This window comes from Dama dama, chromosome 4 (assembly GCF_033118175.1).
Source record: "Dama dama isolate Ldn47 chromosome 4, ASM3311817v1, whole genome shotgun sequence".
Taxonomy (NCBI): Eukaryota; Metazoa; Chordata; class Mammalia; order Artiodactyla; family Cervidae; genus Dama; species Dama dama.
This window is the reverse complement of record NC_083684.1, coordinates 56,755,214-56,775,849: the sequence shown is the minus strand read 5'-3', so window position 1 is coordinate 56,775,849 and position 20,636 is coordinate 56,755,214. Positions and strand designations below refer to the sequence as shown.

At 49.8% G+C, this 20,636-nt stretch overlaps 1 protein-coding gene across 1 annotated transcript in view; it reads right to left on the bottom strand.

Moving 5' to 3' along the window:
* The window catches only part of GRIK5 (glutamate ionotropic receptor kainate type subunit 5), a 60,959-nt gene that overhangs the window by 24,666 nt on the left and 15,657 nt on the right, over nt 1–20,636 (bottom strand). The window contains exon 12 of the mRNA XM_061135790.1: nt 10,482–10,685. Coding sequence (XP_060991773.1) covers nt 10,482–10,685 — 204 coding nt within the window. The remainder of the gene's footprint in view (nt 1–10,481; nt 10,686–20,636) is intronic.

Below are 20,636 nucleotides of genomic sequence, written 5' to 3'. Positions count from 1 at the left end.
CTTGGGGCAACTAAGCCCGCACCTCACAACGAGAAAGTCCAGGCATCACAAGGAAAGATCCCATGAGATTCAGTGAAGATATCACATGTTCTAACTAAGACCTGATACAGCCAAATAAATAAATATTTAAAAATAAAATTTAAAAGACTGATAGGGATAAAAATAGTTACACAGATGGCTGTAGAAGTCACAGTAGGGGATTGTAGAGAGGCAAACCTAGGGAACTTAGAGAGACCATTCTAAGGTAAAGTGAAAGCGAAGTCACTTAGTCGTGTCCAACTCTTTTGTGATCCCATGGACTGTAGCCTACAAGGCTCCTCTGTCCATGGGATTTTCCAGGCAAGAACACTGGAGTGGGTTGCCATTTCCTTCTCCAGGGGACCTTCCCAACTCAGGGATCAAACCCAGGTCTCCTGCACTGCAGGCAGTCTCTTTACCATCTGAGCCACCGGAGAAGCCCTATTCTAAGTAAAGGTCACTCAAGAAAGCTATTACAAAAAAAAAAAAAAGAAAGCTATTACAACATCCTGGGATGAAGCAGGTTTGCTTAACTACAAAGTCATGAGTAAAAGCATGAGATATGTCCCAGGTCATTAAGTGAAAGAAAAAAAAAAAATGAAGCTTGCATTGTGCTGGTCGAGATCAGCAAAATAATGATCCTTAGGATTAAGGACAGAGATTTAAGGGAATGGTTGACATTTCAAAGCAAGAGACCGTCGTTACATGGAACCTGAGATGATTCAACATATTTTAGGACATGTTACCACCCTTCTGTTGATTTCAATAAGCTCTGTGACAGTCCTAGTTTGACCTCATAGGGTCAAACACTCTCCTATCCAAAAGAAAAGAGAAGCTAGTGATGTAAGCCTGACATCAACTGGAAGAAACAGGAAAAAGTCGGTCCTTCCCCTCCTCCACTTTCCTTTGATTATAACTGTTAGTGTTCAGTCAACTTTTAAGGGTATAAATTGCTCAGTCGTGTCTTCTTTGTAACCCCATAGACTGTAGCCCACCAGGCTCCTCTGTCCATGGGATTTCCCAGCCAAAAATACTGGAGTGGGTAGCCATTTCCTTTTCCAGGGCATCTTCCCAACCCAGGGATCGAACCTAGGTCTCCTGCATTGCAGGCAGATTCTTTACCTTCTGAGCCACCAGTGAAGCCCAAAATGTAGTCTACTTGATCCTTGGGGCACAGCCCTCTCACCTGCCCACTTGCACCCCACACAAGCAAGTAGAATATTAGTAATTCTATTTCCTGCCTATCACTTTGCCTCTCCCTGAATTACTTCTGTGCTGAGACTCAAAGAACCCAAGTTCAGACACCGGGTGAGTGATTCTAATTAAGAGACAGTGGATTGAGAACTTTCCTGGTGGTCCAGTGGTTAAGGATCCATGTTGCAGTGCAGAGAACTCGGGTTCAATCCCTGGCGGGGGAGCTGAGATCCTACAAGCTGCAGAGCGACGATGCCCATGCACCGCAACTACTGAGGCTGCCTGCGAGCTCTGGAGCCGGAGAACCACAACTAGAGAGTCTGTATGCTGCAACAAAAGATCCCGTATGAGGCAGTGAAGATGCTTCAAGCCACAGCTAAGACCCGACGCAGCCAAATAAATAAATATTAAAAAAATAAAAAGGACCGTGGGTTCGAGTCCCAATCTGAGTTTTGGTTGGCTTTGTATCCTGGCACATGGGTTCATCAGAGGTGCACAGTTTCGGCACTCAGAGCCTCCACTGCAGGGGGCACAGGTCCAACCCTGGTCAGGGAACTAAGATCCTGCATGCACACTGTGACAGGAAAAAAAAAAAAAAAACATACAAAAAATAGCCGATATGATTCTGCAAGGAGATCAAACCAGTCAATCCTAAAGGAAACCAACCCTGAGTATTCACTGGAAGGACTGAAGCTGAAGCGACAATACTTTGGCCACCTGATGCGAAGAGACAACTCATTAGTGAAGACTCTGATGCTGGGAAAGACTGAAGGCAAAAGGAGAAGAGGGCGGGAGAGGATGAGATGATTAGACAGCATCACCGACTCAATGGACGTGAGTCTGAATAAACTACAGGAGATAGTGGAGGACAGGGGAGCCTGGCGTGCTGCGGTCCGTAGGGTTGTAGTCAGACACAACTGAGTACCATGATTCTGTTCAAGTAACTGGTGCTGTTTTGTCTCCAGATTGGACCATAACTGACTGATATCAGCAGTGGGTTTACTGCCAACTTCCTTACTAAATGCTAGTTCCTGCTCTTAAGATCGGATCAGCAGAATGATGCCAACATGATGGACGAGTGCAACACTGTATCCAGGGACCAGGTTCTCAGTGGTCTAGATGACGGCAGAAAGCAAGAGAATTGATGTCAGCCTTCAGCAAGACTGAAGGTTTGTACTCCTAGCTTCTGGTGGTCCTTGGAGAGTGGTATGGAGACAAAAGCATTTGCCACGTCAGTCAATAGCTCGCAACAGCTGCCAAGGGCTGTGCTGACGTGCTCCAGTAAAGACACTTCATTTGGGCCAGCAACTGCAATTGCAATCACCACCCGACTGCATTTACAGTAATCCACAGTCATTCTCCGAGATCCATCTGCCTTCCACACAAGCCAAACAGGTCAGTTGTTTTTTGTCTGTTTTTTGGCCGTGCCTTGTGGCATGCAGGATCTTAGTTCCCTGACCAGGGATCAAACCCATGCCCCCAGCACTGGAAGCACAGTCTTAGCCACTGGACCGCTAGGGAAGTCCCCAAACAGGCCAGCTGAACAAAGATGAGATCACTACCCCAGCTTTTTTGAGCCATTAATGGTGGCACTAATCTCTGCTGTTCCTCCAAAGGCGGTAGAATTGCTTTTGGATTTCCATCCTGGGAAACGTGAGGCGTTCTGGGGGCTTCCACTGGCTCTTTCTATAACAATGATCCTGACTCCATGGGTCAGAAAACCAACGTGGGATTCTGCCAGCTGTCATGTACATCTGTTCCAATTATACAATCCAGTCCTGGGAAACAAAGAGCAAGTCCACAGACCCATCAGGCCCCTCCTGAGTGGAACTTGGGCTCAGACTCCACCAACCACGTGGCCACAGAACCCTTATGGTGGTACACCAGTCAAAGCAGGAAAATTCAAAATGCCTTGCCATCTATGAAAATGACTGGAGGTTGTCTGAAAATCTAAAAACCTATCAAATCCTCAGTGCCGAGACAGAGCTGGTGTTAAAAGAAACTGGGCTTAGAAAAAGAGAAAAGAAGGGATTTCCTTGGTGGTCCAGGAAATGGCAACCCACTCCAGTATTCTTGCCAGGGAAATCCTAGGGACAGAGGAGCCTGGTGGGCTACAGCCCATGGGGTCGCAAAGAGTCAGACACAACTTAATGACTGACCACGTGTGTACACAGTGAACTAAGATATTTTATGCCATGTGGCACAGCCAAAAAAAGGAAAGAAAGAACCTGGTACAGTCTTTCCAGAAGGCAGTTCCACGGTATATAACAAAAGCCATACAAAGGGTTTTCCTCTTTCACCTGGTAATTCTATTGAGAGTCAATTCTAACCAGCTACGATGCAGGCTAAGCTTTTGTGCATGAAGATGTTTGCTTATAGTTGTTTATAACAGCACAAACAAACAGATAAAAATACCTGGAAACAACTAAAAAACGCTTCAATAAATTACAGTACATCCACATGGGGGTTAATGTGCAGCCGTGTGACATTGTGTTTAGGTTAAAACGCTAAGATTATTTTTAGCCTTTCGGGTTGGCAAAGATTTTTTTAAAAGATTGATAATACCCATTGTTGGCAAGAGTGTGGGAAATTTGACATTCTCGTGCACTTTGGGTGGGAATATAAATTGGTGGAACCTTTTTGAAGGGCCATTTGGCAGTATGCACTTAAAAAATATTCATACCCTTTGACCCACTGCTTGGAACTTATCCCTCAGGAACACCCCCACCAATCCACAGGCCCAGCTGATGGTAGCATTGTCTATGCCTGCAAAAACTGGAAACCATCCAAATATCCATCAATAGGGGACGAGTTAAATAATTCATGCTCAGTCGCACAAGGAAATCCTTTTGTCTCCACTTGAATTTCAAGTAGGTATCTCCAACGATCCACACCCTGAGATAACTCTTATCCTTCCCACTCAGAGACGGCCCCTCCTATATCCTCCTCACCATGGAAACTGGCTTTACCAGTTTTGCCCAGCTGTTTAGCCAAACCCTGCAGTTACTTGACTCTTCTTGGCCCCTGGCACACACCCTACCTGGCGGTACACTTGACCCCAGCACAACGCAGCATCTTCTCTCTTCCACACCTTCCAGCGACCTCTGAAATGGACCATCCTGTCTCTACTCTTGGACCACTACAGTTATTTCTCAGCCACCACTGCATGCATGCTCAGTCATTCAGTCACGTCCAATTCTTTGCCACCCTGTAGATTGTAGCCCGCCAGGTTCCCCTGTCCATGGGATTCTCCAGGCAGGAATACTGAAGTGGGTTGCCATGCCCTCCTCCAGGGGATCTTCCTGACCCAGGGATCGAACCTGTGTCTTTTATGTCTCCTGCATCGGCAGGTGGGTTCTTTACCACTAACAACATCTGGGAAGCCCTAACAAGAGTAATCATTTTAAAATGCTTTTGAAATTAAGTCAAGGCCCTATATCCATGTAATGGAATATTATTCAGCCTCAAAAAGGAAGGCAGGGGACTTCCCTGGTGGTGCAGCGGGTAAGACTCCACACTTGCAATGCAGGGGGTGCAGGTTCCATCCCTGGTCAGGGAACTAAGATCCCACATGCTGCATGGGGTAACCTAATAATAATAACAACCTGTAACAGTAATAACATGTGGGTGTGTGTGCTCAGTAGCTCAGTGGTGTCAGACTCTTTGCGACCCCACGGACTGTAGCCAGCCAGGCTCCTGCATCCATGGGATTTTCCAGGCAAGAATACTGGAGTGGGTTGCCATGCCCTCCTCTAGAATAATAATAATACTTTTTTAAAAAGGAAGACAGTACTCATCACGCTATAATGTGGATGAATCTCGAGCACACTGTGCTGTCTGAAAGAAGCCAGACTCAAAAGGCCACGTATTGGCTGGTTCCATTTACACCAAATGTCTAGAATAAGTAAATCATGGAGACAGACAGCAGAGTGGTAACTGCCAGGAGCTGAAGAAAGGGGGAAATGGCAGTGACTGCTATTGGGTTTGGGTTTTCTTTGGGGGTCATGAAAATGTCTTGAAAGTAGAGAGAGGCAATTGTTATACAATATTGTGAATATACTAAATGCCACTGAACTGTATACTTTAAAATGGTTAATTTTATATGAACTTCACCTCAATAAAAAAAAGAATAAAGAAATTAGATCATGGCACCTTCCCTGCTTAAAACCTTCCAGTGGCTCCACAGCACAATAAAAACAAAATCCAAAAGAAAAAAAAAAATAAAAGGAATTCCCTGGTGTCCAGTGGTTGGGAATCAAGTGCTTTCACTCACAGGGCCCAGGTTCCATCCCTGCTGGGGGAACTAGGATCCTCAAGCCACGTAGGGAGGTCAAAAAGAAAAACAAAAAACAAACAAAAAAACACACCCAAATTCCTTACCCGCAAGACCCCAGTGACCCAGGCTCTGTTCTGGGACCTTGAATCCCCCCTCGCCCACTCCCTACAAATCTCTGTGACGGAGGGAACATCATTCCCATTTCAAGAGGGGAAACTGAGATCAGAGAGATGAAGTGGCCTGTCAGCGATCATGTGGGAACACTTGAATCTGAGGCCGGCTCCGTCTGGCGTCTGACCAGCTCACAGCCATGGACACCGTGGTGGCTGCCCGGACCCTTCTTCAGGATGGGATACTCATGGCCCCATATGTTGGTGGCTGTTTGCTCTGTATGTGGAAGAAGCCCCTTGACATCCCCTGAGGACAGCCCTTCTCCAAAGATTTGTCGCTGGGGGGCATAAAAGCCTGGCCTCTTCCCTCAGGGGGACATCTTTAATGGCCACCCCCGCTCCAGAGCTGCCCGCAGGACGGTCATGACTGCCTCACAGCTCAACTCCTCCCTCTGCCCAAGCCTGCTCCTCCCCTCCCACGTGCTAAGTCACTTCAGTCATGGCTGACTCTTTGCGACCCCATGGACTATAGCCCACCAGGCTCTGTCCATGTGACTCTCCAGACAAGAATACTGGAGTGGGTTGCCATGCCTTCCTTCAAGGGATCTTCCCCACCCGGGGATGGAACCTGGGTCTCCGGCATCTCCTGCACTGGCAGATGGATTCTTTCCCTCACGCCACCTTACAAGGCAGGTTTCTAAGGGTGCCCCCACACACCTCCTGCCTGCTAATTTCTACCTGGAAATCCGCCTCCTGATCTCTTAAGCACCAGACCAAAGTGCACAGAGTTTAGCCTGCAGGCCTGGGGAGGTGACAACTAATGTGTGTTACTCAATCAGTTGTGTCTGACTCTTTGCCACCTCCTGGACTATAGCCCGCCAGGCTCCTCTGTCCATGGGATTCTCCAGGCAAGAATACTGGAGTGGGTTGCTATTTCCTGGATCTTCCCGACCCAGGGATCAAACCCATGTCTCCTGCATTGCAGGCAGATTCTTTACCACTTGGGCCTCCAGGAAAGCCCCTAGAAAGATCCTACTAGAGGACAAACTGGAATGGAGAAAGACAGGAGGCCCAGAGGAGGCGGGTGAGAGGGGCGGGGCTGAGTTCGCAGCGGGATAAATGGACCATAATTGGAGCCTGGCGTCTGAGCCCTGCACCTGGCCCGGGGGTGGTTGGGGGGCTGCTGGTGCCCCGGGCTGTCTTCCCTCTGGAAGTCAATCATCAGTTCTGGGCCAGCCTGCCGGGGTGCCAGCCCTGGCTCTGCCTGTCACCAGCCATGTGCCCTGGGCATGGTATCTGAGTGCCTCACTCTGCTCATTACAGAAATCTGAGCTAACACCAGGCCTTCCTCAAAGGGGTGGCCGTGAGGAGTCAAGGAGTTGTGTTAAGTTCATAAAGTTCGGACAAGGGCCTGGCACAGCATGAGCATCACCCTGACCACTCCCGGCTTCCCAAGGACTTGCTGGGTGTCTGGAACGGACACGGGCCTCAGGTCAGACACACCAATCTGCAGCCCTGCGTGTTGGGGGCCGGTCCCTTCACTGCTGAGCCCCTGATCTCACATCGGCAGGAGGGCAGTGATCGTCTGGGCCAGAAAGGATTGTTAGAAGAAGTGACACTTGCAAAGTTCTGGGCACGTGGTGTGAGGTTCACTAAGGTCAGCTGCTGCCGCCGGGAGGACAGTGGGGAGTGTCTGCGTGAGGCTCAGTGTGCTTGGCCTTCCACAGCACGCAGATGAGCCTCAGCGAGGCCAAACCCTGCCCATCCTTTGCACAGTCAGCCTGCTCCTCCTCCAGTGTTCTTTCCCTAAATGTCATCGCTGGTGCCCAGTTGCCCAAATCAGAAACAGGAGGAGCGCTCACGTCCTCTCTCCTCCATCCCTCATCCCAGGCAGTCACCAAGTCTAGGCCCTCTCCAGCCTCCCTTACATCCCTACAGACCTTCTGGCAGCCCCTGCCTCTCTCCACCCCATGACTGTCTCCTCATTTGAGCCAACTCAACCCTTGTGTGCAGGGGGTGCATCCCATGGGCCGCCAGCTGAGGACCAAAGTCTTTAACCCTAAGAGCAAAGCCAGGCCGCTGAATCCCCAAGGTGTACCACAGCACCTGGTATACAGTTGCTGTTGCTGTTCAGTTGCTAAGTAGTGTCTGACTCTTTGCAACCCCGTGGACTGCAGCCCACCAGGCTTCCCTGTCCCCCACTATCTCCCACTCAAGTTCACGTCCACAGAGTCAATGATGCTATCCAACCATCTCATTCTCTGCCGCCCTCTTCTCCTTTTGCCTTCAGTCTTTGCCAGCATCAGGGGATTTTTCCTACTGGTATACAGCAGGCACTCAATAAATGCTAGCTGGCTGGAGGGCAGATGAATGCATGAATGGATGTCCGTGCTGACAGGAATAACACTAACAACGATAGAGAGTTCAGGCTCACAACACCCACTGCTTGGGGGGCCCTGTTCCAAGCCCCTACACGGATTAATTCATTTTACACTCACAACGACCCTATGTGCCAGCATCTGTTATTTCTTCGGTTTTACACGGAGGTTAATAAGTCACCCGAGGTCACACAACAAATGCTCTGCAGAGATTCAAACAAGACCCAGGACCCAGGAGCATAAACTTTTCTGATTAGCAGCCACCAATCAGCAAAGCTCCCAGTCCTGCTCCGCTCACCTCAGGCACCTTCACACCAAGTCCTAACACACAGGGAGTTAAACTCTTGCCCAAGGTCATACGGTTATAAATAGACTTCTTCCTTGATGAATGGACAGGCGTCCAGTTGACGGTGACTTTGGTTGGGGGGGTGGTTGTTACTCTCCTGGAATCTTATTTCTGGGGGCCCTGATGAACAAACAGTTCTGAGCTTACATGACTGGGGACCGGCTATAGCGATGAGGTCACAGGTAAGGCTGCCAGTGAGGTGGGCATTAAGGCACCAGCTTCTGCCTCTGGGCTCCTCAGGTCCTAGCTTCAGACTCTTAAACTCACCCAGGGCTGAAGCTTTCAAGTGGCTGGCTGCCTGCAGAACAGTGCCTCGGGCCTGCCAGTTGGAATTGGCCGGGGTCGGGGTGAGACTGAGTCACCAGGACCCCGGGGGACACCCCCACCTCCTTCTCCACCAGAGCAGCTGTTTTGTCCAGGGTTCTGAGGGCCCTTTCAATTGGAAAAAAGGTTCTGCAGTCAAAACAACTTTTGAAAATCAGTGCCCTAAGGGATCAACGTCCTTGTCAAGCAAAGTGGCCTTTTCGAGTTTACCCTGGTGACATTCAGGGGCTCACATGCGGTGAATTCTGGATGAGAGAGACAGGAAAGTGAGAGCCTCCAATGCCCTCCGCCAAGTCCAATGTCAGGGCCACCCTGACTGTTTATGGCCACAGGTCCCTGCTCCACACACCTGCCCTGGGCGTGCCCTAAGCCAGGGGCCTGTTTGTCTTTTCTGGGCATTTGCCCATGCAGCTTCTAGTGCCTGGAAGAAAAAGGAACCACAGGGTGGTTCCAGTATTTCCCTGGTGGTCCAGTGATTAGGACTCCACACCTTCATTGCTGGGGCCCTGCGTTCAATCCCTGGTTGAGGAACCAAGATCTTTCAAGCCTCGCAGGGCAACCAGAAACAAAGAGGAACTCAGGAACTACATATGACCAGCAACATGTGTGATGTGTCTGTAACCCTCATTACAGACCTGTCAGCTATCATTAGCCCCCATCCTAGGAAGGGGAAACTGAGGTTCGGAGGAGAGAAATGACTTACCACAGCACTCGTACCAGGGTTGGCCTGACTCCAAAATAGTCTTTCCACTGCACTCTTGCCTACCACCTCCCACCTGCCCTCACATCCTGCCCACACTCAGGGTCCAGCTGCTCTTCTGATACATCCCTCTCTCTCTTACACACACCCCACCCAGCTGTTTGTAAATGTCATTTCTTCTCCTCCGAATAAGTTCTCCTCCTCCCAAACTCCACTTCACCCAGCTGACTATTTCACACTCTTTGGGAATTTGCTGGGATGTCACCTCTTCCAGGAAGCCCTCCCTGGATCCTCGGCTGGGTCAGGATCCCGTAGGTCCCTCCTCTGAGTTTTCCCTCTTGAAGCCCGGAAGTCTCTGTCTTGTGGTCATTTGTTTTTCTGCATCCCAAACGGGCCCTGAGCTCTTGGAAGCAGGGTCCAGGTCGCCTAGGCTCATCGCTATACCCTATGCCTAGCAAGGTGCAAGGCACACACTAGATGTTCAATAAACATCTCCTGGAAGAGTGGACTTGCAAGAGCAATGGGCAAACCCAAAGTCCACCTCCTGGCAGGTGCCGGGGCGCAGTGCACCTGAGGTGCAGTCCCCGGCTGCTCCTCCTAGCTCCCCCTCCCACAGGAAGCTTCCTCCACCTCCCCCAGTTGTCCAGTCCCTCCAGTTCCCACTCCACCATCTCCTTCATTCACTCAAGTCTTTGTGAGTCGCTCAATCATGTCCGACTCTTCACAACCCCATGGACTGTAGCCTCTGTCCATGGGATTTTCCAGGCAAGAATATTGGAGTGGGTAGCCATTCCCTTCTCCAGGGGATCTTCCCACCCCAGGGATTGACCCGGATCTCCCACATTGCGGGTAGATTCCCGTCTGAGCTTCGAGCAAACACAAAGCCGAGGCGGCATGAGGGAAGCATCCGGAGGCTAGACACAGGAAGTGACGTGCACGGCCTTTGACACCGGAAGTGATGCACAGTCCCCTTCCCGTCTGTCCTGGCCCCGTGGTGCTCACCAGCCACAGGGGCACAGCACATCATGGGCTGGTGCCTAGTGTACATGCTAGGCTGGCCCTGAGGCCCCAGTGGCTGCCCGCCATCCCTCCTCACCCGGCCCACGCCCCTTCCGCAGCCCCAGCCCCACCGTACCCGGTTGATGAGCTCGCCCACCATGCCCGTCCAGGAGCCATTGGGCTCGGGCGCCCCATACAGCCCGTCCTCCACCAAGCGCAGGCGGTACCGGAAGCGCAGCAGCTCGGCCAGCTCCCGCAGCATGTCCACGCAGAAGCCCTCGAAGCGCTCGTTCCCGGACAGAGCCTGGAAGTTGGGCCGGCGCATGACGTACGGGTTTTCCTGGGGAAGCAGGAGAGAAGAGGGGGCGGGGTCAGAGACTGGGCATCGAGGGGAGGCCTGGGTCCCAGAGTCCACGCCGGGCAGCTAGATCCGGAACCTGCTCGCAGAGCAGGGATGACGGAGTCCTGGCCTACCTACATCCCCTGTTTACTAATGCTCAAAGCCAGGGCAGGGTTGGGGAGGGGTGGGATAAATTAGGAGGTTGGGATTAACATATTGTTGTTGTTTAGTCGCTAAGTGGTGTCCAACTCTTTGCCACCCCATGGACTGCAGTACTCCAGGCTACTGCGTCTTTCACCATCTCCCGGAGTTTGCTCAAACTCTGTTACTGAGTCGGTAATGCCATCCAACCATCTCAGCCTTTGTTGCCCCCTTCTCCTTTGGCCTTCAGTCTTTCCCAGCATCAGGGCAGGGTCTTTTCCAATGAGTCAGCTCTTCCCATCAGGTGACCAAAGTATTGGAGTTTCAGCTTCAGCATCAGTCCGTCCAGTAAATATTCAGGGTTGATTTCCCTTAGGATTGACTGATTTGATTTCCTTGCAGTCCAAGGGACTCTAAAGAGTCTTCTCCAGCACCACAAATCGATAATCAACAAGGACTACTGTGCAGCCCAGGGAACTAAACTCTTTTTTGTAATAACCTATAAGGGAAAAGAATCTGAAAAAAAAAGAATATATAAATGTGATCACCAGATTGCAGACCTGAAACTAACGACACTATAGATCAACTATACCTCAAAAAAATATAAATAGCTACCAAAAAACATAAATACTCAGAGCCAAGGCAAAAGCACAGGGAAACTGCAAGCCCCTAGCAGATCCCAGGGAGCTGGTTTGATCTCCACTAGCCAAGTTAACATTCACTCAAGTTCAAATGGGAACTTCCTGGCAGTCCGGTGGTTAGGACTCAGCACCTTCACTGCTATAGCCCTAGATTCAATCCCTAGTCAGGGAAATAAGATTCGACAAGCCAAGCAGCACAGCCAATTAAAAAAAAAAAAAGCAAGCTCAAATGGCTATGAGGAAGGCAGGTAACCTGAGTGAATTAGTCTGCACGGCATGCATGTGTGCTCAGTCATTGCGACCCCATGGACTGTAGCCCGCCAGGCTCCTCTGTCCATGGGATTCTCCAGGCAAGAATACTGGAGTGCGTTGTCATGCCCTCCTCCAGGGATCTTCCCAACCCAGGGATGGAACCCACATCTCTTGCGTCTCCTGCATTGCTGGCAGGTTCTTTACCACTAGTGCCACGTGGGAAGCCCCTTGAGATATATTACTTGTAATCCAAGTCACACACATACATGCCTGCAGCTGCACGTGCATCACTACACTTAGTTCCACAAAGCAGTTCTTCTTACAACTATGGCAAAATAGCCTGATATTTTCTGTCCTGCTCTGTTTCATTTTTCTACACAATCGATAGCGACCCACTAAACTGACTTCATGAGCCACCAAGGGATCCAAGAGGATCTGCCCCACCAGGATTTAGCTCCAGCCCAACACTGTCATCAGAGTGTCAGGCCTGAGAAGCCAGATGGTGCAATGTTAAGAGAATTTGGAAACCCAGGTTGTTTTGTAAAATCTCCTGATTATAAAGGTTAGCAACAATCCAAATTCTAATACCATCTTTTTTTTTTTAATGCTTGGCAGGCTAAACAAACACCTAACAGTTTGCAATCTCTGGCTACAGCCGTTTTGCTACGCTGATGCTTATTTCTGAGGGGTTTGAGCAGACTTTACTAACTCTTATTGTGCCAAATGAGGCAAAAGCGGAGAGAATATTCTAAGTGTTAGTAAGATGAAGTATAGGAAGATGATGGCAACAAAAGGGAAATTTATCTGTGCAGTTATTGTCTAAATGGTTGTACAGTGTCACCTTGGACTTAGGAATATAAGGAGTTATGACACAGGAACCAGCCGGAAGAACCTTGGCCAATAATATCCACAATGATTACATATGGACTGAACACCTGCTGAGTACCAGCTCCTACGCTGACTGTGTTCTCTGGATTTTATCCCTTTATTTCCTCACAGTGACCTTACACGGGTGGTATTCTTAGACTCACTTTACACATGTGGAAAGTAGGGCTTGGACTTCCCTGGTGCTCTAATGGTCAGGAATCCACCTGCCAATGCAGGGGACAAGGGTTCGCTCCCTGGTCCAGGAAGATCCCACATGCCCTGGGGCAACTAAGCCTGTGCTCTGCAACTGCTGAGCCCACACTCTAGAGCCCGTGCTCTGTAACAAGAAAAGCCACCGCAATGAGAAGCCTGTGCTCTGCAACTAGAGAGTAGCCCTGGCTCGCTGCAGCTAGAGAAAGCCCACGTGTGTACAGCAGTGAAGACCCAGCACAGCCAAAAATTAATGAATGAATGAATTAAAAAAAGAGAAACTGAGGTTCACAGAGGTCATCCTGCTGCCTCTCATTGAATACAGAATTACTGAGCTCTGGGGTGGACGCACAGTATTTTGCAGCTCCTCCCGTCAAGAGGTAGAGTGGATTTCCTCTCTTCTTGGGTCTGAGCTGGCCTCAAGACTTGCTTTAGCCAACAGAGTATGGTGGAAGTACTGCTCTGTGACTTTCAGTGCCTGGGTCCTCAGACAGACCTCCTGGGACCTCAGCGTAAGGAAGCCTAGGCCAGCCTGCTGAAGGATGAGTGAGGATGAATGGGCCGAGGTGTGCTGGCCAACAGCCCAGCCTCAACACCAGCAGCACGAAATCGCAGTGAGCGCAGCAGAACCGCTCAGGGAATTCTTGGGGGTCCAATGGTTAGGGCTCCATGCCCTCCCTGCCAAGGGCCTGGGTTCTATCCCTGGTTGGGGAACAAAGATGCCACGAGCCTCAAGATGCAGTCAAAAATAATTAAGTAAATCAATACATCACTTTTAAGGACTCCCCTGGGGGTCAAGTGCTTAGGATTCTGTGTTTTCACCACCGAGGGTGTTGGCCCAATTTCTGGTCGGGGAACTAATATCCCACAAGCTGCATGCTGCGGCCACATTAGAAAAACAAAACTGTTCAGTTGACCCATAGCATTGTGAGAAATAGTAATCATTATTGCTGGAAGCCTCCAGGTTTGGGGGCAGTTTGTTATACAGTGGTAGGTACTATAGTGTTAGTCACCCAGTCATGTCTGACTCTTCTTGACCCCAAGGACTGTAGCCCACCAGGCTCCTCTGTCCATGGGATTCTCCAGGCAAGAATACGGGAGTGGGTAGCCATTCCCTTCTCCAGGGGATCTTCCCTACCCAGGGATCGAACCTGGGTCTTCTGCATTGCAGGCAGACTCTTTACCATCTGAACCACCAGGGAAGCCTGATAGGTACTAGAATGTACCTATAAGGTACTACAGACTGGATTCCTGGACCCCAGCAAAGCCCCTGAGCTGAGGGGAGATGGGGTGGAGGGAAAGCAGTACTTTTCTCTCTCTCCAAAGCCACATTTCTGAATCCAAACTTGTGCTGAGAGTAGGGATGAGATAATGCTAATAATAGCAGCAGCAGCTAGCATTTTTTGTGGGCTTGCTGTATGACAGCTATTCTGTCAGCGTAGGAGGTCGGTATTATTACCTCTATTTGAGAGATGAGGACACAGGTCCCTAGAAGTGAAGTAGTAAGTGGTTGAGATGGACAAGTCAGGCTGAGTCCACAGCTCTGCTCTTAAGCTCTGCGCCAGACTAAACTCAAGTGGACAGAATCAGAGAGCAGACCTGTGAGTAGCCAGATACAGAGATGGGGGTGAGGGAAGGGAAGGCCAGGTATCGAAGCCAGAGAATTAGAAATTAGGAATTCTCTACACAAGCAAGTGTTAGAACTGGAAGGCTCCGGTACAGACCCCTTGACATACACAGGAGGAAACTGAAACTCAGAGAAATCAAGTGTCTTGCCCAAGGTCACATAACTGAAGCAGGGCAGTGGGAAAGGGAGATGGAGCAGAGGTTGGATTTGAAACCCACTGCTGTACTCTCCAAAGCCCTCGTTCCTTCCATCAGGTTGATCTCCCAATTCAAGACTGAAGCATCTGGGCTGTAGATTTGGGTTCAAAGCCTCAGGATCAGGGTGGGAACTGACAGAATCAAAAATAAGGGCTGAGGCCTGGGAACAGAACTCAAGGTCAGAAAACAGTGATCTAGCATTCAACCTGCAGTCCCAGACCATCAGAGCTGGGGGCCTGGAGGAGCCTCTAATCCAAGGTTTTCAGACTCCTTCAAAAAACAATCTTCTGCAGAAAACCCAGCATTGGAGACAGTGGGATGTTGCTAAGTCTGATTCTAAGAATTCATCCAACGAGTGGCTATGCACCTGCACACAAAAATGTAGGTCCAGGGGAGTCATGGCAGTGTTTCTTGTAGCAGGAACAAAGACTGAAACAGCCTAATTTGGAACAGGTTAAAAAGATTATTGATGTCATCAAAGAATCCCAGGCAACTACTGAAATAACAAGTTCTATAAGATATATTAAGAGGAAAAAAACAAGCTACAGAACAACGTGTACAATATGCTATTCTTTGTGAAGGCAAGAGTGGGGATGTGCTTGTATATGCTCAGATATTTCTGGGAGGATGGGGAAAAAATGGGGACTGGAGAGGGAAAGAGACAGATTTTTTTCACTCCTTAACCCACCCTGCAAGCCTTGAATTCAATTTAATGGAGAATTAAATTGAATGCTATTTCATTCTATTTAATTAACTTCTGTCCCACCCCCAGTTTAACATTTTTAATTTTGAAATATTTAAAACATCTTAAAGATGATATGTAAATGTATATGAAAATGCAAAAGATCAACAGAACCAAAGCAATCCTAAAGTAGAATATGAAAGCTGAAGGATTTACCATAGCTTTAACACAACTTAAAGCTGTGGTGTTTTAAGACAATGTGGTAGTAGAGCAAAGACAGACAAACAGTAGAATGAAGAATTTGTACATCCACAGGTAAATGTATACTTGATTTAGGTGGCACTCATGGTAACCTGCCTGCCAATGCAGGAGACATAAGAGTCGTGGGTTCAATCCCTGGGTTGGGATGATGCCCTAGAGGAAGGCATGGCAACCCACTCCAGTATTCTTGCCTAGAGAATCTCATGGACAGAGGAGCCTGGTGGGTTACAGTCCATAGGGTCACACAGAGTTGGACACAACTGAAGTGACTTACCATGCAAACATGCATGATTTATGATAAGGGTAAGACTGTAGAGAAAAGAGAAAGAATGAACATTTTGATAAATGATGCCTTTCAATAAAACATCCATATGGAAAAAAAGTATTCTGACCACCCCCTCCTCACATGATACATAAAAATCAATTCTAGGTGGACTGTAGATCTAAATGTAAAAGACAAAATTATTACAAAGAAACATACAGGAAACTAGCTTTATGATCTTGGGGTAGGCAGACAATTTTTTTTTTTTTGTCCATGCCTTACCACATGTTGGATCTTAGTTCCCCAACCAGAGATCAAACCCATGCCCCCTATAGTGGAAATGCAGGGTCTTAATCACTGGACCACCAGGGAAGTCCCGAGAATTCTTAAATTTTAAAAGCATTAAACAGAAAGGGGGAAAAATGGATAAAGTGGACTTTAGGAAAATTAAAAATCTTTTCCTCAAAAGATACCACTGAGGGGAATTCCCTGATTTTCGAGTGGTTAGGACTCCACGCTTTCACTGCCAAGGGTTTGATCTCTGGTCAGGGAACTAAGATTCCAAAAGCCACACAAGTGTGGCTGAAAAAAAGAAAAAACAAACCTCTGAAAGTGAAAAGGAAAGTCACAAAGTGGGAGAAGGTTTCTGCAATGCATATTCTGACAAAGAACTTATATCCAAAATACACAAATACGTTACAAATCAATAAAAAGTTCAGATATCTCAAATTTCTGAATATACAGAAAGCTTTGAGCAGTGACCTCCCAGAAGGAGATTCCAAATAGGCAATAAATGAAAAGTGGTCAACTTCCCTGACCATTAAGGAAATGTACATGAAAACCACAATAGGGTCGGCGCCTTTCTGCACTCCGCACCGGCAGAAGGGAGTACCAACTGGAATCCTTCATACACCATGGGTGGGAATGAAGATGGGTACCATGGCTTAGGAAGATGCCTTGTCAGTATCTGCAGAGGCTGCAAACCCCAACAATTCTTCTCCTGCCTATACACTCGACAGGAATGCCTATCCGCTCACCAAAAGGCATGCGACAGAGTATCCACAGCAGACTATTCACAACAGCAAAAGAACTAGAAACAGCTCCAACACCCATCAATTTGGTGGGTAAATAAATCGAGGTTCGTTCATGTAACACAACATGTAACACGACTAAAGGCTTCCCTGGTGGTTCAGTGGTAAAGATTCTGCATGCGAAGCAGGAGACATTGTTCGATCCCTGGTCCAGGAAGATCCCCTGGAGAAGGAAATGGCAACCCACTCCAGTATTCTTGCCTGGAGAATCCCATGGACAGAGGAGCCTGGCGGGCTACAGTCCATGGGGTCGCAATGAGTCGGACATGACTTTGCGACTGGACCATAAGACTAAACCATTTGCAGCAAAGTTGGTGAATCTCACAAACGTATGCACAAGAGAGAATATAGAATATGATGCCATTTATCTGAAGTTCAAAGCAGGCAAATCTACTATGTGGTGATAAAAGTTGAGACCGTGGCAGGCATTATAGACCTGAAGGGGCATATGGAAGGCTGCTCCCACAAGTGTGCTCAGTTATCGAAAATTCAGTGATCAGTACACTCATGATTTGTGAAAGTTTCTGTATGCATGTTAGGGAAAAATTCCCTTGAAACGAAAACCAAAAATGTTCAAGTAGGATGGGTTCTGGAAAATTCTTCACAAGCTGCTTGCCTCAACCTTTTCATGAAGCCAGGACCCAACTCCATGTCCACGACTTGCTGGAGCTCAGTTTAAAGAACCTTGATCTAGTCCACCACCCTTCACTCTGTCATGAATATTTTAATTCCCTCATTTTACAGGAGGAAGCTGAGAACAGAGAGAAGAGACCCACCCTGGTCACCAAGTGTACAGACAGCTGGGCCAGGTCTAGAACAGAAGTGAAGGCTGGGAAAGAAGCAGAAATCGACGTGTTGTGGTTCAAGGTAGAAACACATGGGCCCTGCCATCTTCCAGTTGGGCCACTCATGTCCACTAACCCTCCTGTGCCTTATTTTTGTCTGAAAATTGGGAGTCACCATGGTACTAGCCTCAGGACTGCCATGAACACAGTAACACCAGCAAAGGGCTCAGCACACAGCTCACAGACTCTGGTCATGATGATTACTGTACTCTTTCTGGGAGGGAGTCATGCCATGTGGCTTGTCTGAGCTAGGAGCTTAGTTCCCTGACTAGGAATTGAACCCATGCCCCCTGCCATGGAAGTTTGGAGTCGTAACCACTGAACCACCAGGGAAGTCTCAGTTGCTATTCTTATTGAGGATACGAGGTCAGGAGAAAAAAGGGATTCCCACATGCTCAGCACGCTTTGCCAGAAGGACACTGCCAGGGGAGTCCTCTGATCTCACGCAATCCTCCCACAGCCTTTCAAGGTGGGACTATTAGACCCATTTACAGATGAAGGTATGGAACCTAGAGAGTTGAACACTGAGGTCCAGGTGAAGTCAGGAATGCAAGTCAGGTCTGTCTGATCCCAGAAGAACCAAAGAGCAAGATAAGATGTCCTGCCTTAATGAAAAGGAACGCCAGGAAAGGAGAAAACGCTCTGGGAGGGCCCGGCACGGCATCATCCCCTGGGGCCTGTCCCACACCCCCAGCTTCCCTGTGGGACCTCTTTCAGTCTTGGCACCAGCCTGATCTCTCAGCTCTAGACATGTGGGCCCCACACCAGGGATAACCCCAGCCTCCACCCCATCGAGGACCTCATCCTGCTCCTTCCCTCAGCCCAGCCCATCAGCACCCCACATCAGGTCCCTCCCTCCCCACAGCCCCAGCCCACCCAAGCCTCATCCTCCCATCTGACCTGGAGCATCTCTCTCCTGCAGCCTCCTTCAGGGCCCAGCTTTTGCAAACATCCAGATCTGGCCCAGTCCCTTCCGGTTTAACAGTCTCCAAGATACATGCCAGCCACTTCAGTTACATCAGACTCTTTGCGACCCCATGGACTGTAGCCCACCAGGCTCCTCTGTCCATGGGATTCTCCAGGCAAGAATCCTGGAGTGAGTTGCTTTGCCCTCCTCAAGGGGATCTTCCCAACCCAGGGATCAAACCTGTATCTCATCCATTACAGGTAGATTCTTGACCACTGAGCCAGCAGGGCAACCCCTCCAAGGTACAGAGTGAGCATGACTAAGCTCTTCAGAGGCTAGTCCCCACCTGTCACAGTGCTCACCACTCCTCCATGTTCGCTGGGTGCCAGGCACCATCCCAAGCCCTGGGGACCAGAGCGGGAAATATGACAGGTCCTGACAACTTCGTGCCCCTCCCGCTGGCGCCCAGGCTGACTCACGTCTGTGTCGCCAAGTGCCTGGCACAGGCCCTGCCCAGAAACATGAGTCTGAGAAAGTTCGGGGCACACTGAGGCTGCTGCCTCCACATCCAACCTGGCCAACACTTCCTGAGGCCCCTCCTCCTGGGAGTTCCCGCTGCCTGGGAGGCCAGGCCCCCTCCTCTGTGCACCCAACTCCTACATAGCTTCTAAAGCCCCATCTAATGCCACCTCCTCTGTGAAGCCTTCCTTCCTCAGGCTTTTGAAAGTTCAGGCAGCCCCTCCTTTCTGTGGGGCCCCCTTATCACCCTGGCTGGGAATGATTGTGTCCAGGTCCACCTCCTTCATCAGACTGGGATCCCCTCCCCGGGGCCACTCGAGGACAGAGAGACCACGAGACCACCTGTGACTCATCCCAGTGCCTCCGGGATTTGTATCACATCTGGTGCAGCTTCAGTAAATATTTGTAGAATGAATGAGAGAATGAATGACTCCATCACAAGAAAAATGAAAGTTAGGAAGAGGGCAACACGGGCTCAGGGGCCCTGGGGAAAAGAGGAGACAAGTGTGGGAAGAGGCTGGAAGCCCCCGGGTCATGACTGTGCTCTCCTGACACCCCCGCCCTGACGTCCACCCCTGCTCCCCACCCAGAACCCCAGGAAGCCTCTGGGGTGCACTCCGCTTCCACGAGTGCAAGGAGGTGCTCCTTCTCCCGGGCAGCCTGGCCTGGCCCTCAGGGCCCCTCAGTGAGGCTGTTAGGAAGTGTCTGGTTTCCCGTCTGCAGGCCATCTGTCCCTCCCCAGCAGGCTCACTGGCCCTTCTCCAGAGGAACGCGAGGCCCACACTGGGTCAGGAGTTCCCCAGGGACCGAGGGGATGGCTCAGCGTGCGACGCGCTGCTTTAGGGGCCTCTGCTGTCCTGCGGAGCCCATGTAAGCCTCCCGAGCTCAGCGTCCACAGCTATCGGCCAGCCCGGCTCACAGTGACCGGGGGGCTCCCCCGAGACAATGGACGCTACCCGGGCAGGGACCCAGCTGCTCTGAAGCCCAGCGGCTCGGGGCACCCTCCTGCTCCCCAGGTCCTGAGCATCTCCCCTCCCTGACCTCCTGGCAGGAGGCAGAGGTTGCAGGGGACAGGGCAGGGGTTCCAAGTATGTCCCTCAGCTCCAGCCAGGACCCACCTTGTAAACTGCTTCCTGACCATCAAAAGGAGAAAGATAGGAGCAGCTGAGAGGTTTAAAGAGTGACACCTGCCAGGGCCTAGCACGGTGCCTGATGTGAGAGCAGGTTCATAAATCCTCACTGACACACAAAGGCTGCTTGGTCTCTGACCTGGTAAGACGTAGGACTGGCACCCCAGGGGCTACAGGACCATGATCGTGCCAGGGCTCAGGAAGGAGAGGACTGGACCTTCAGAGCACAGTGCTTAAGACCCAGGCTGCGGAGATTCAGAGACGTGGCGTCGTCCCTTTTGGCCATGCCTTATACTTGCTGTGTGTCCTGGCCAAGTCG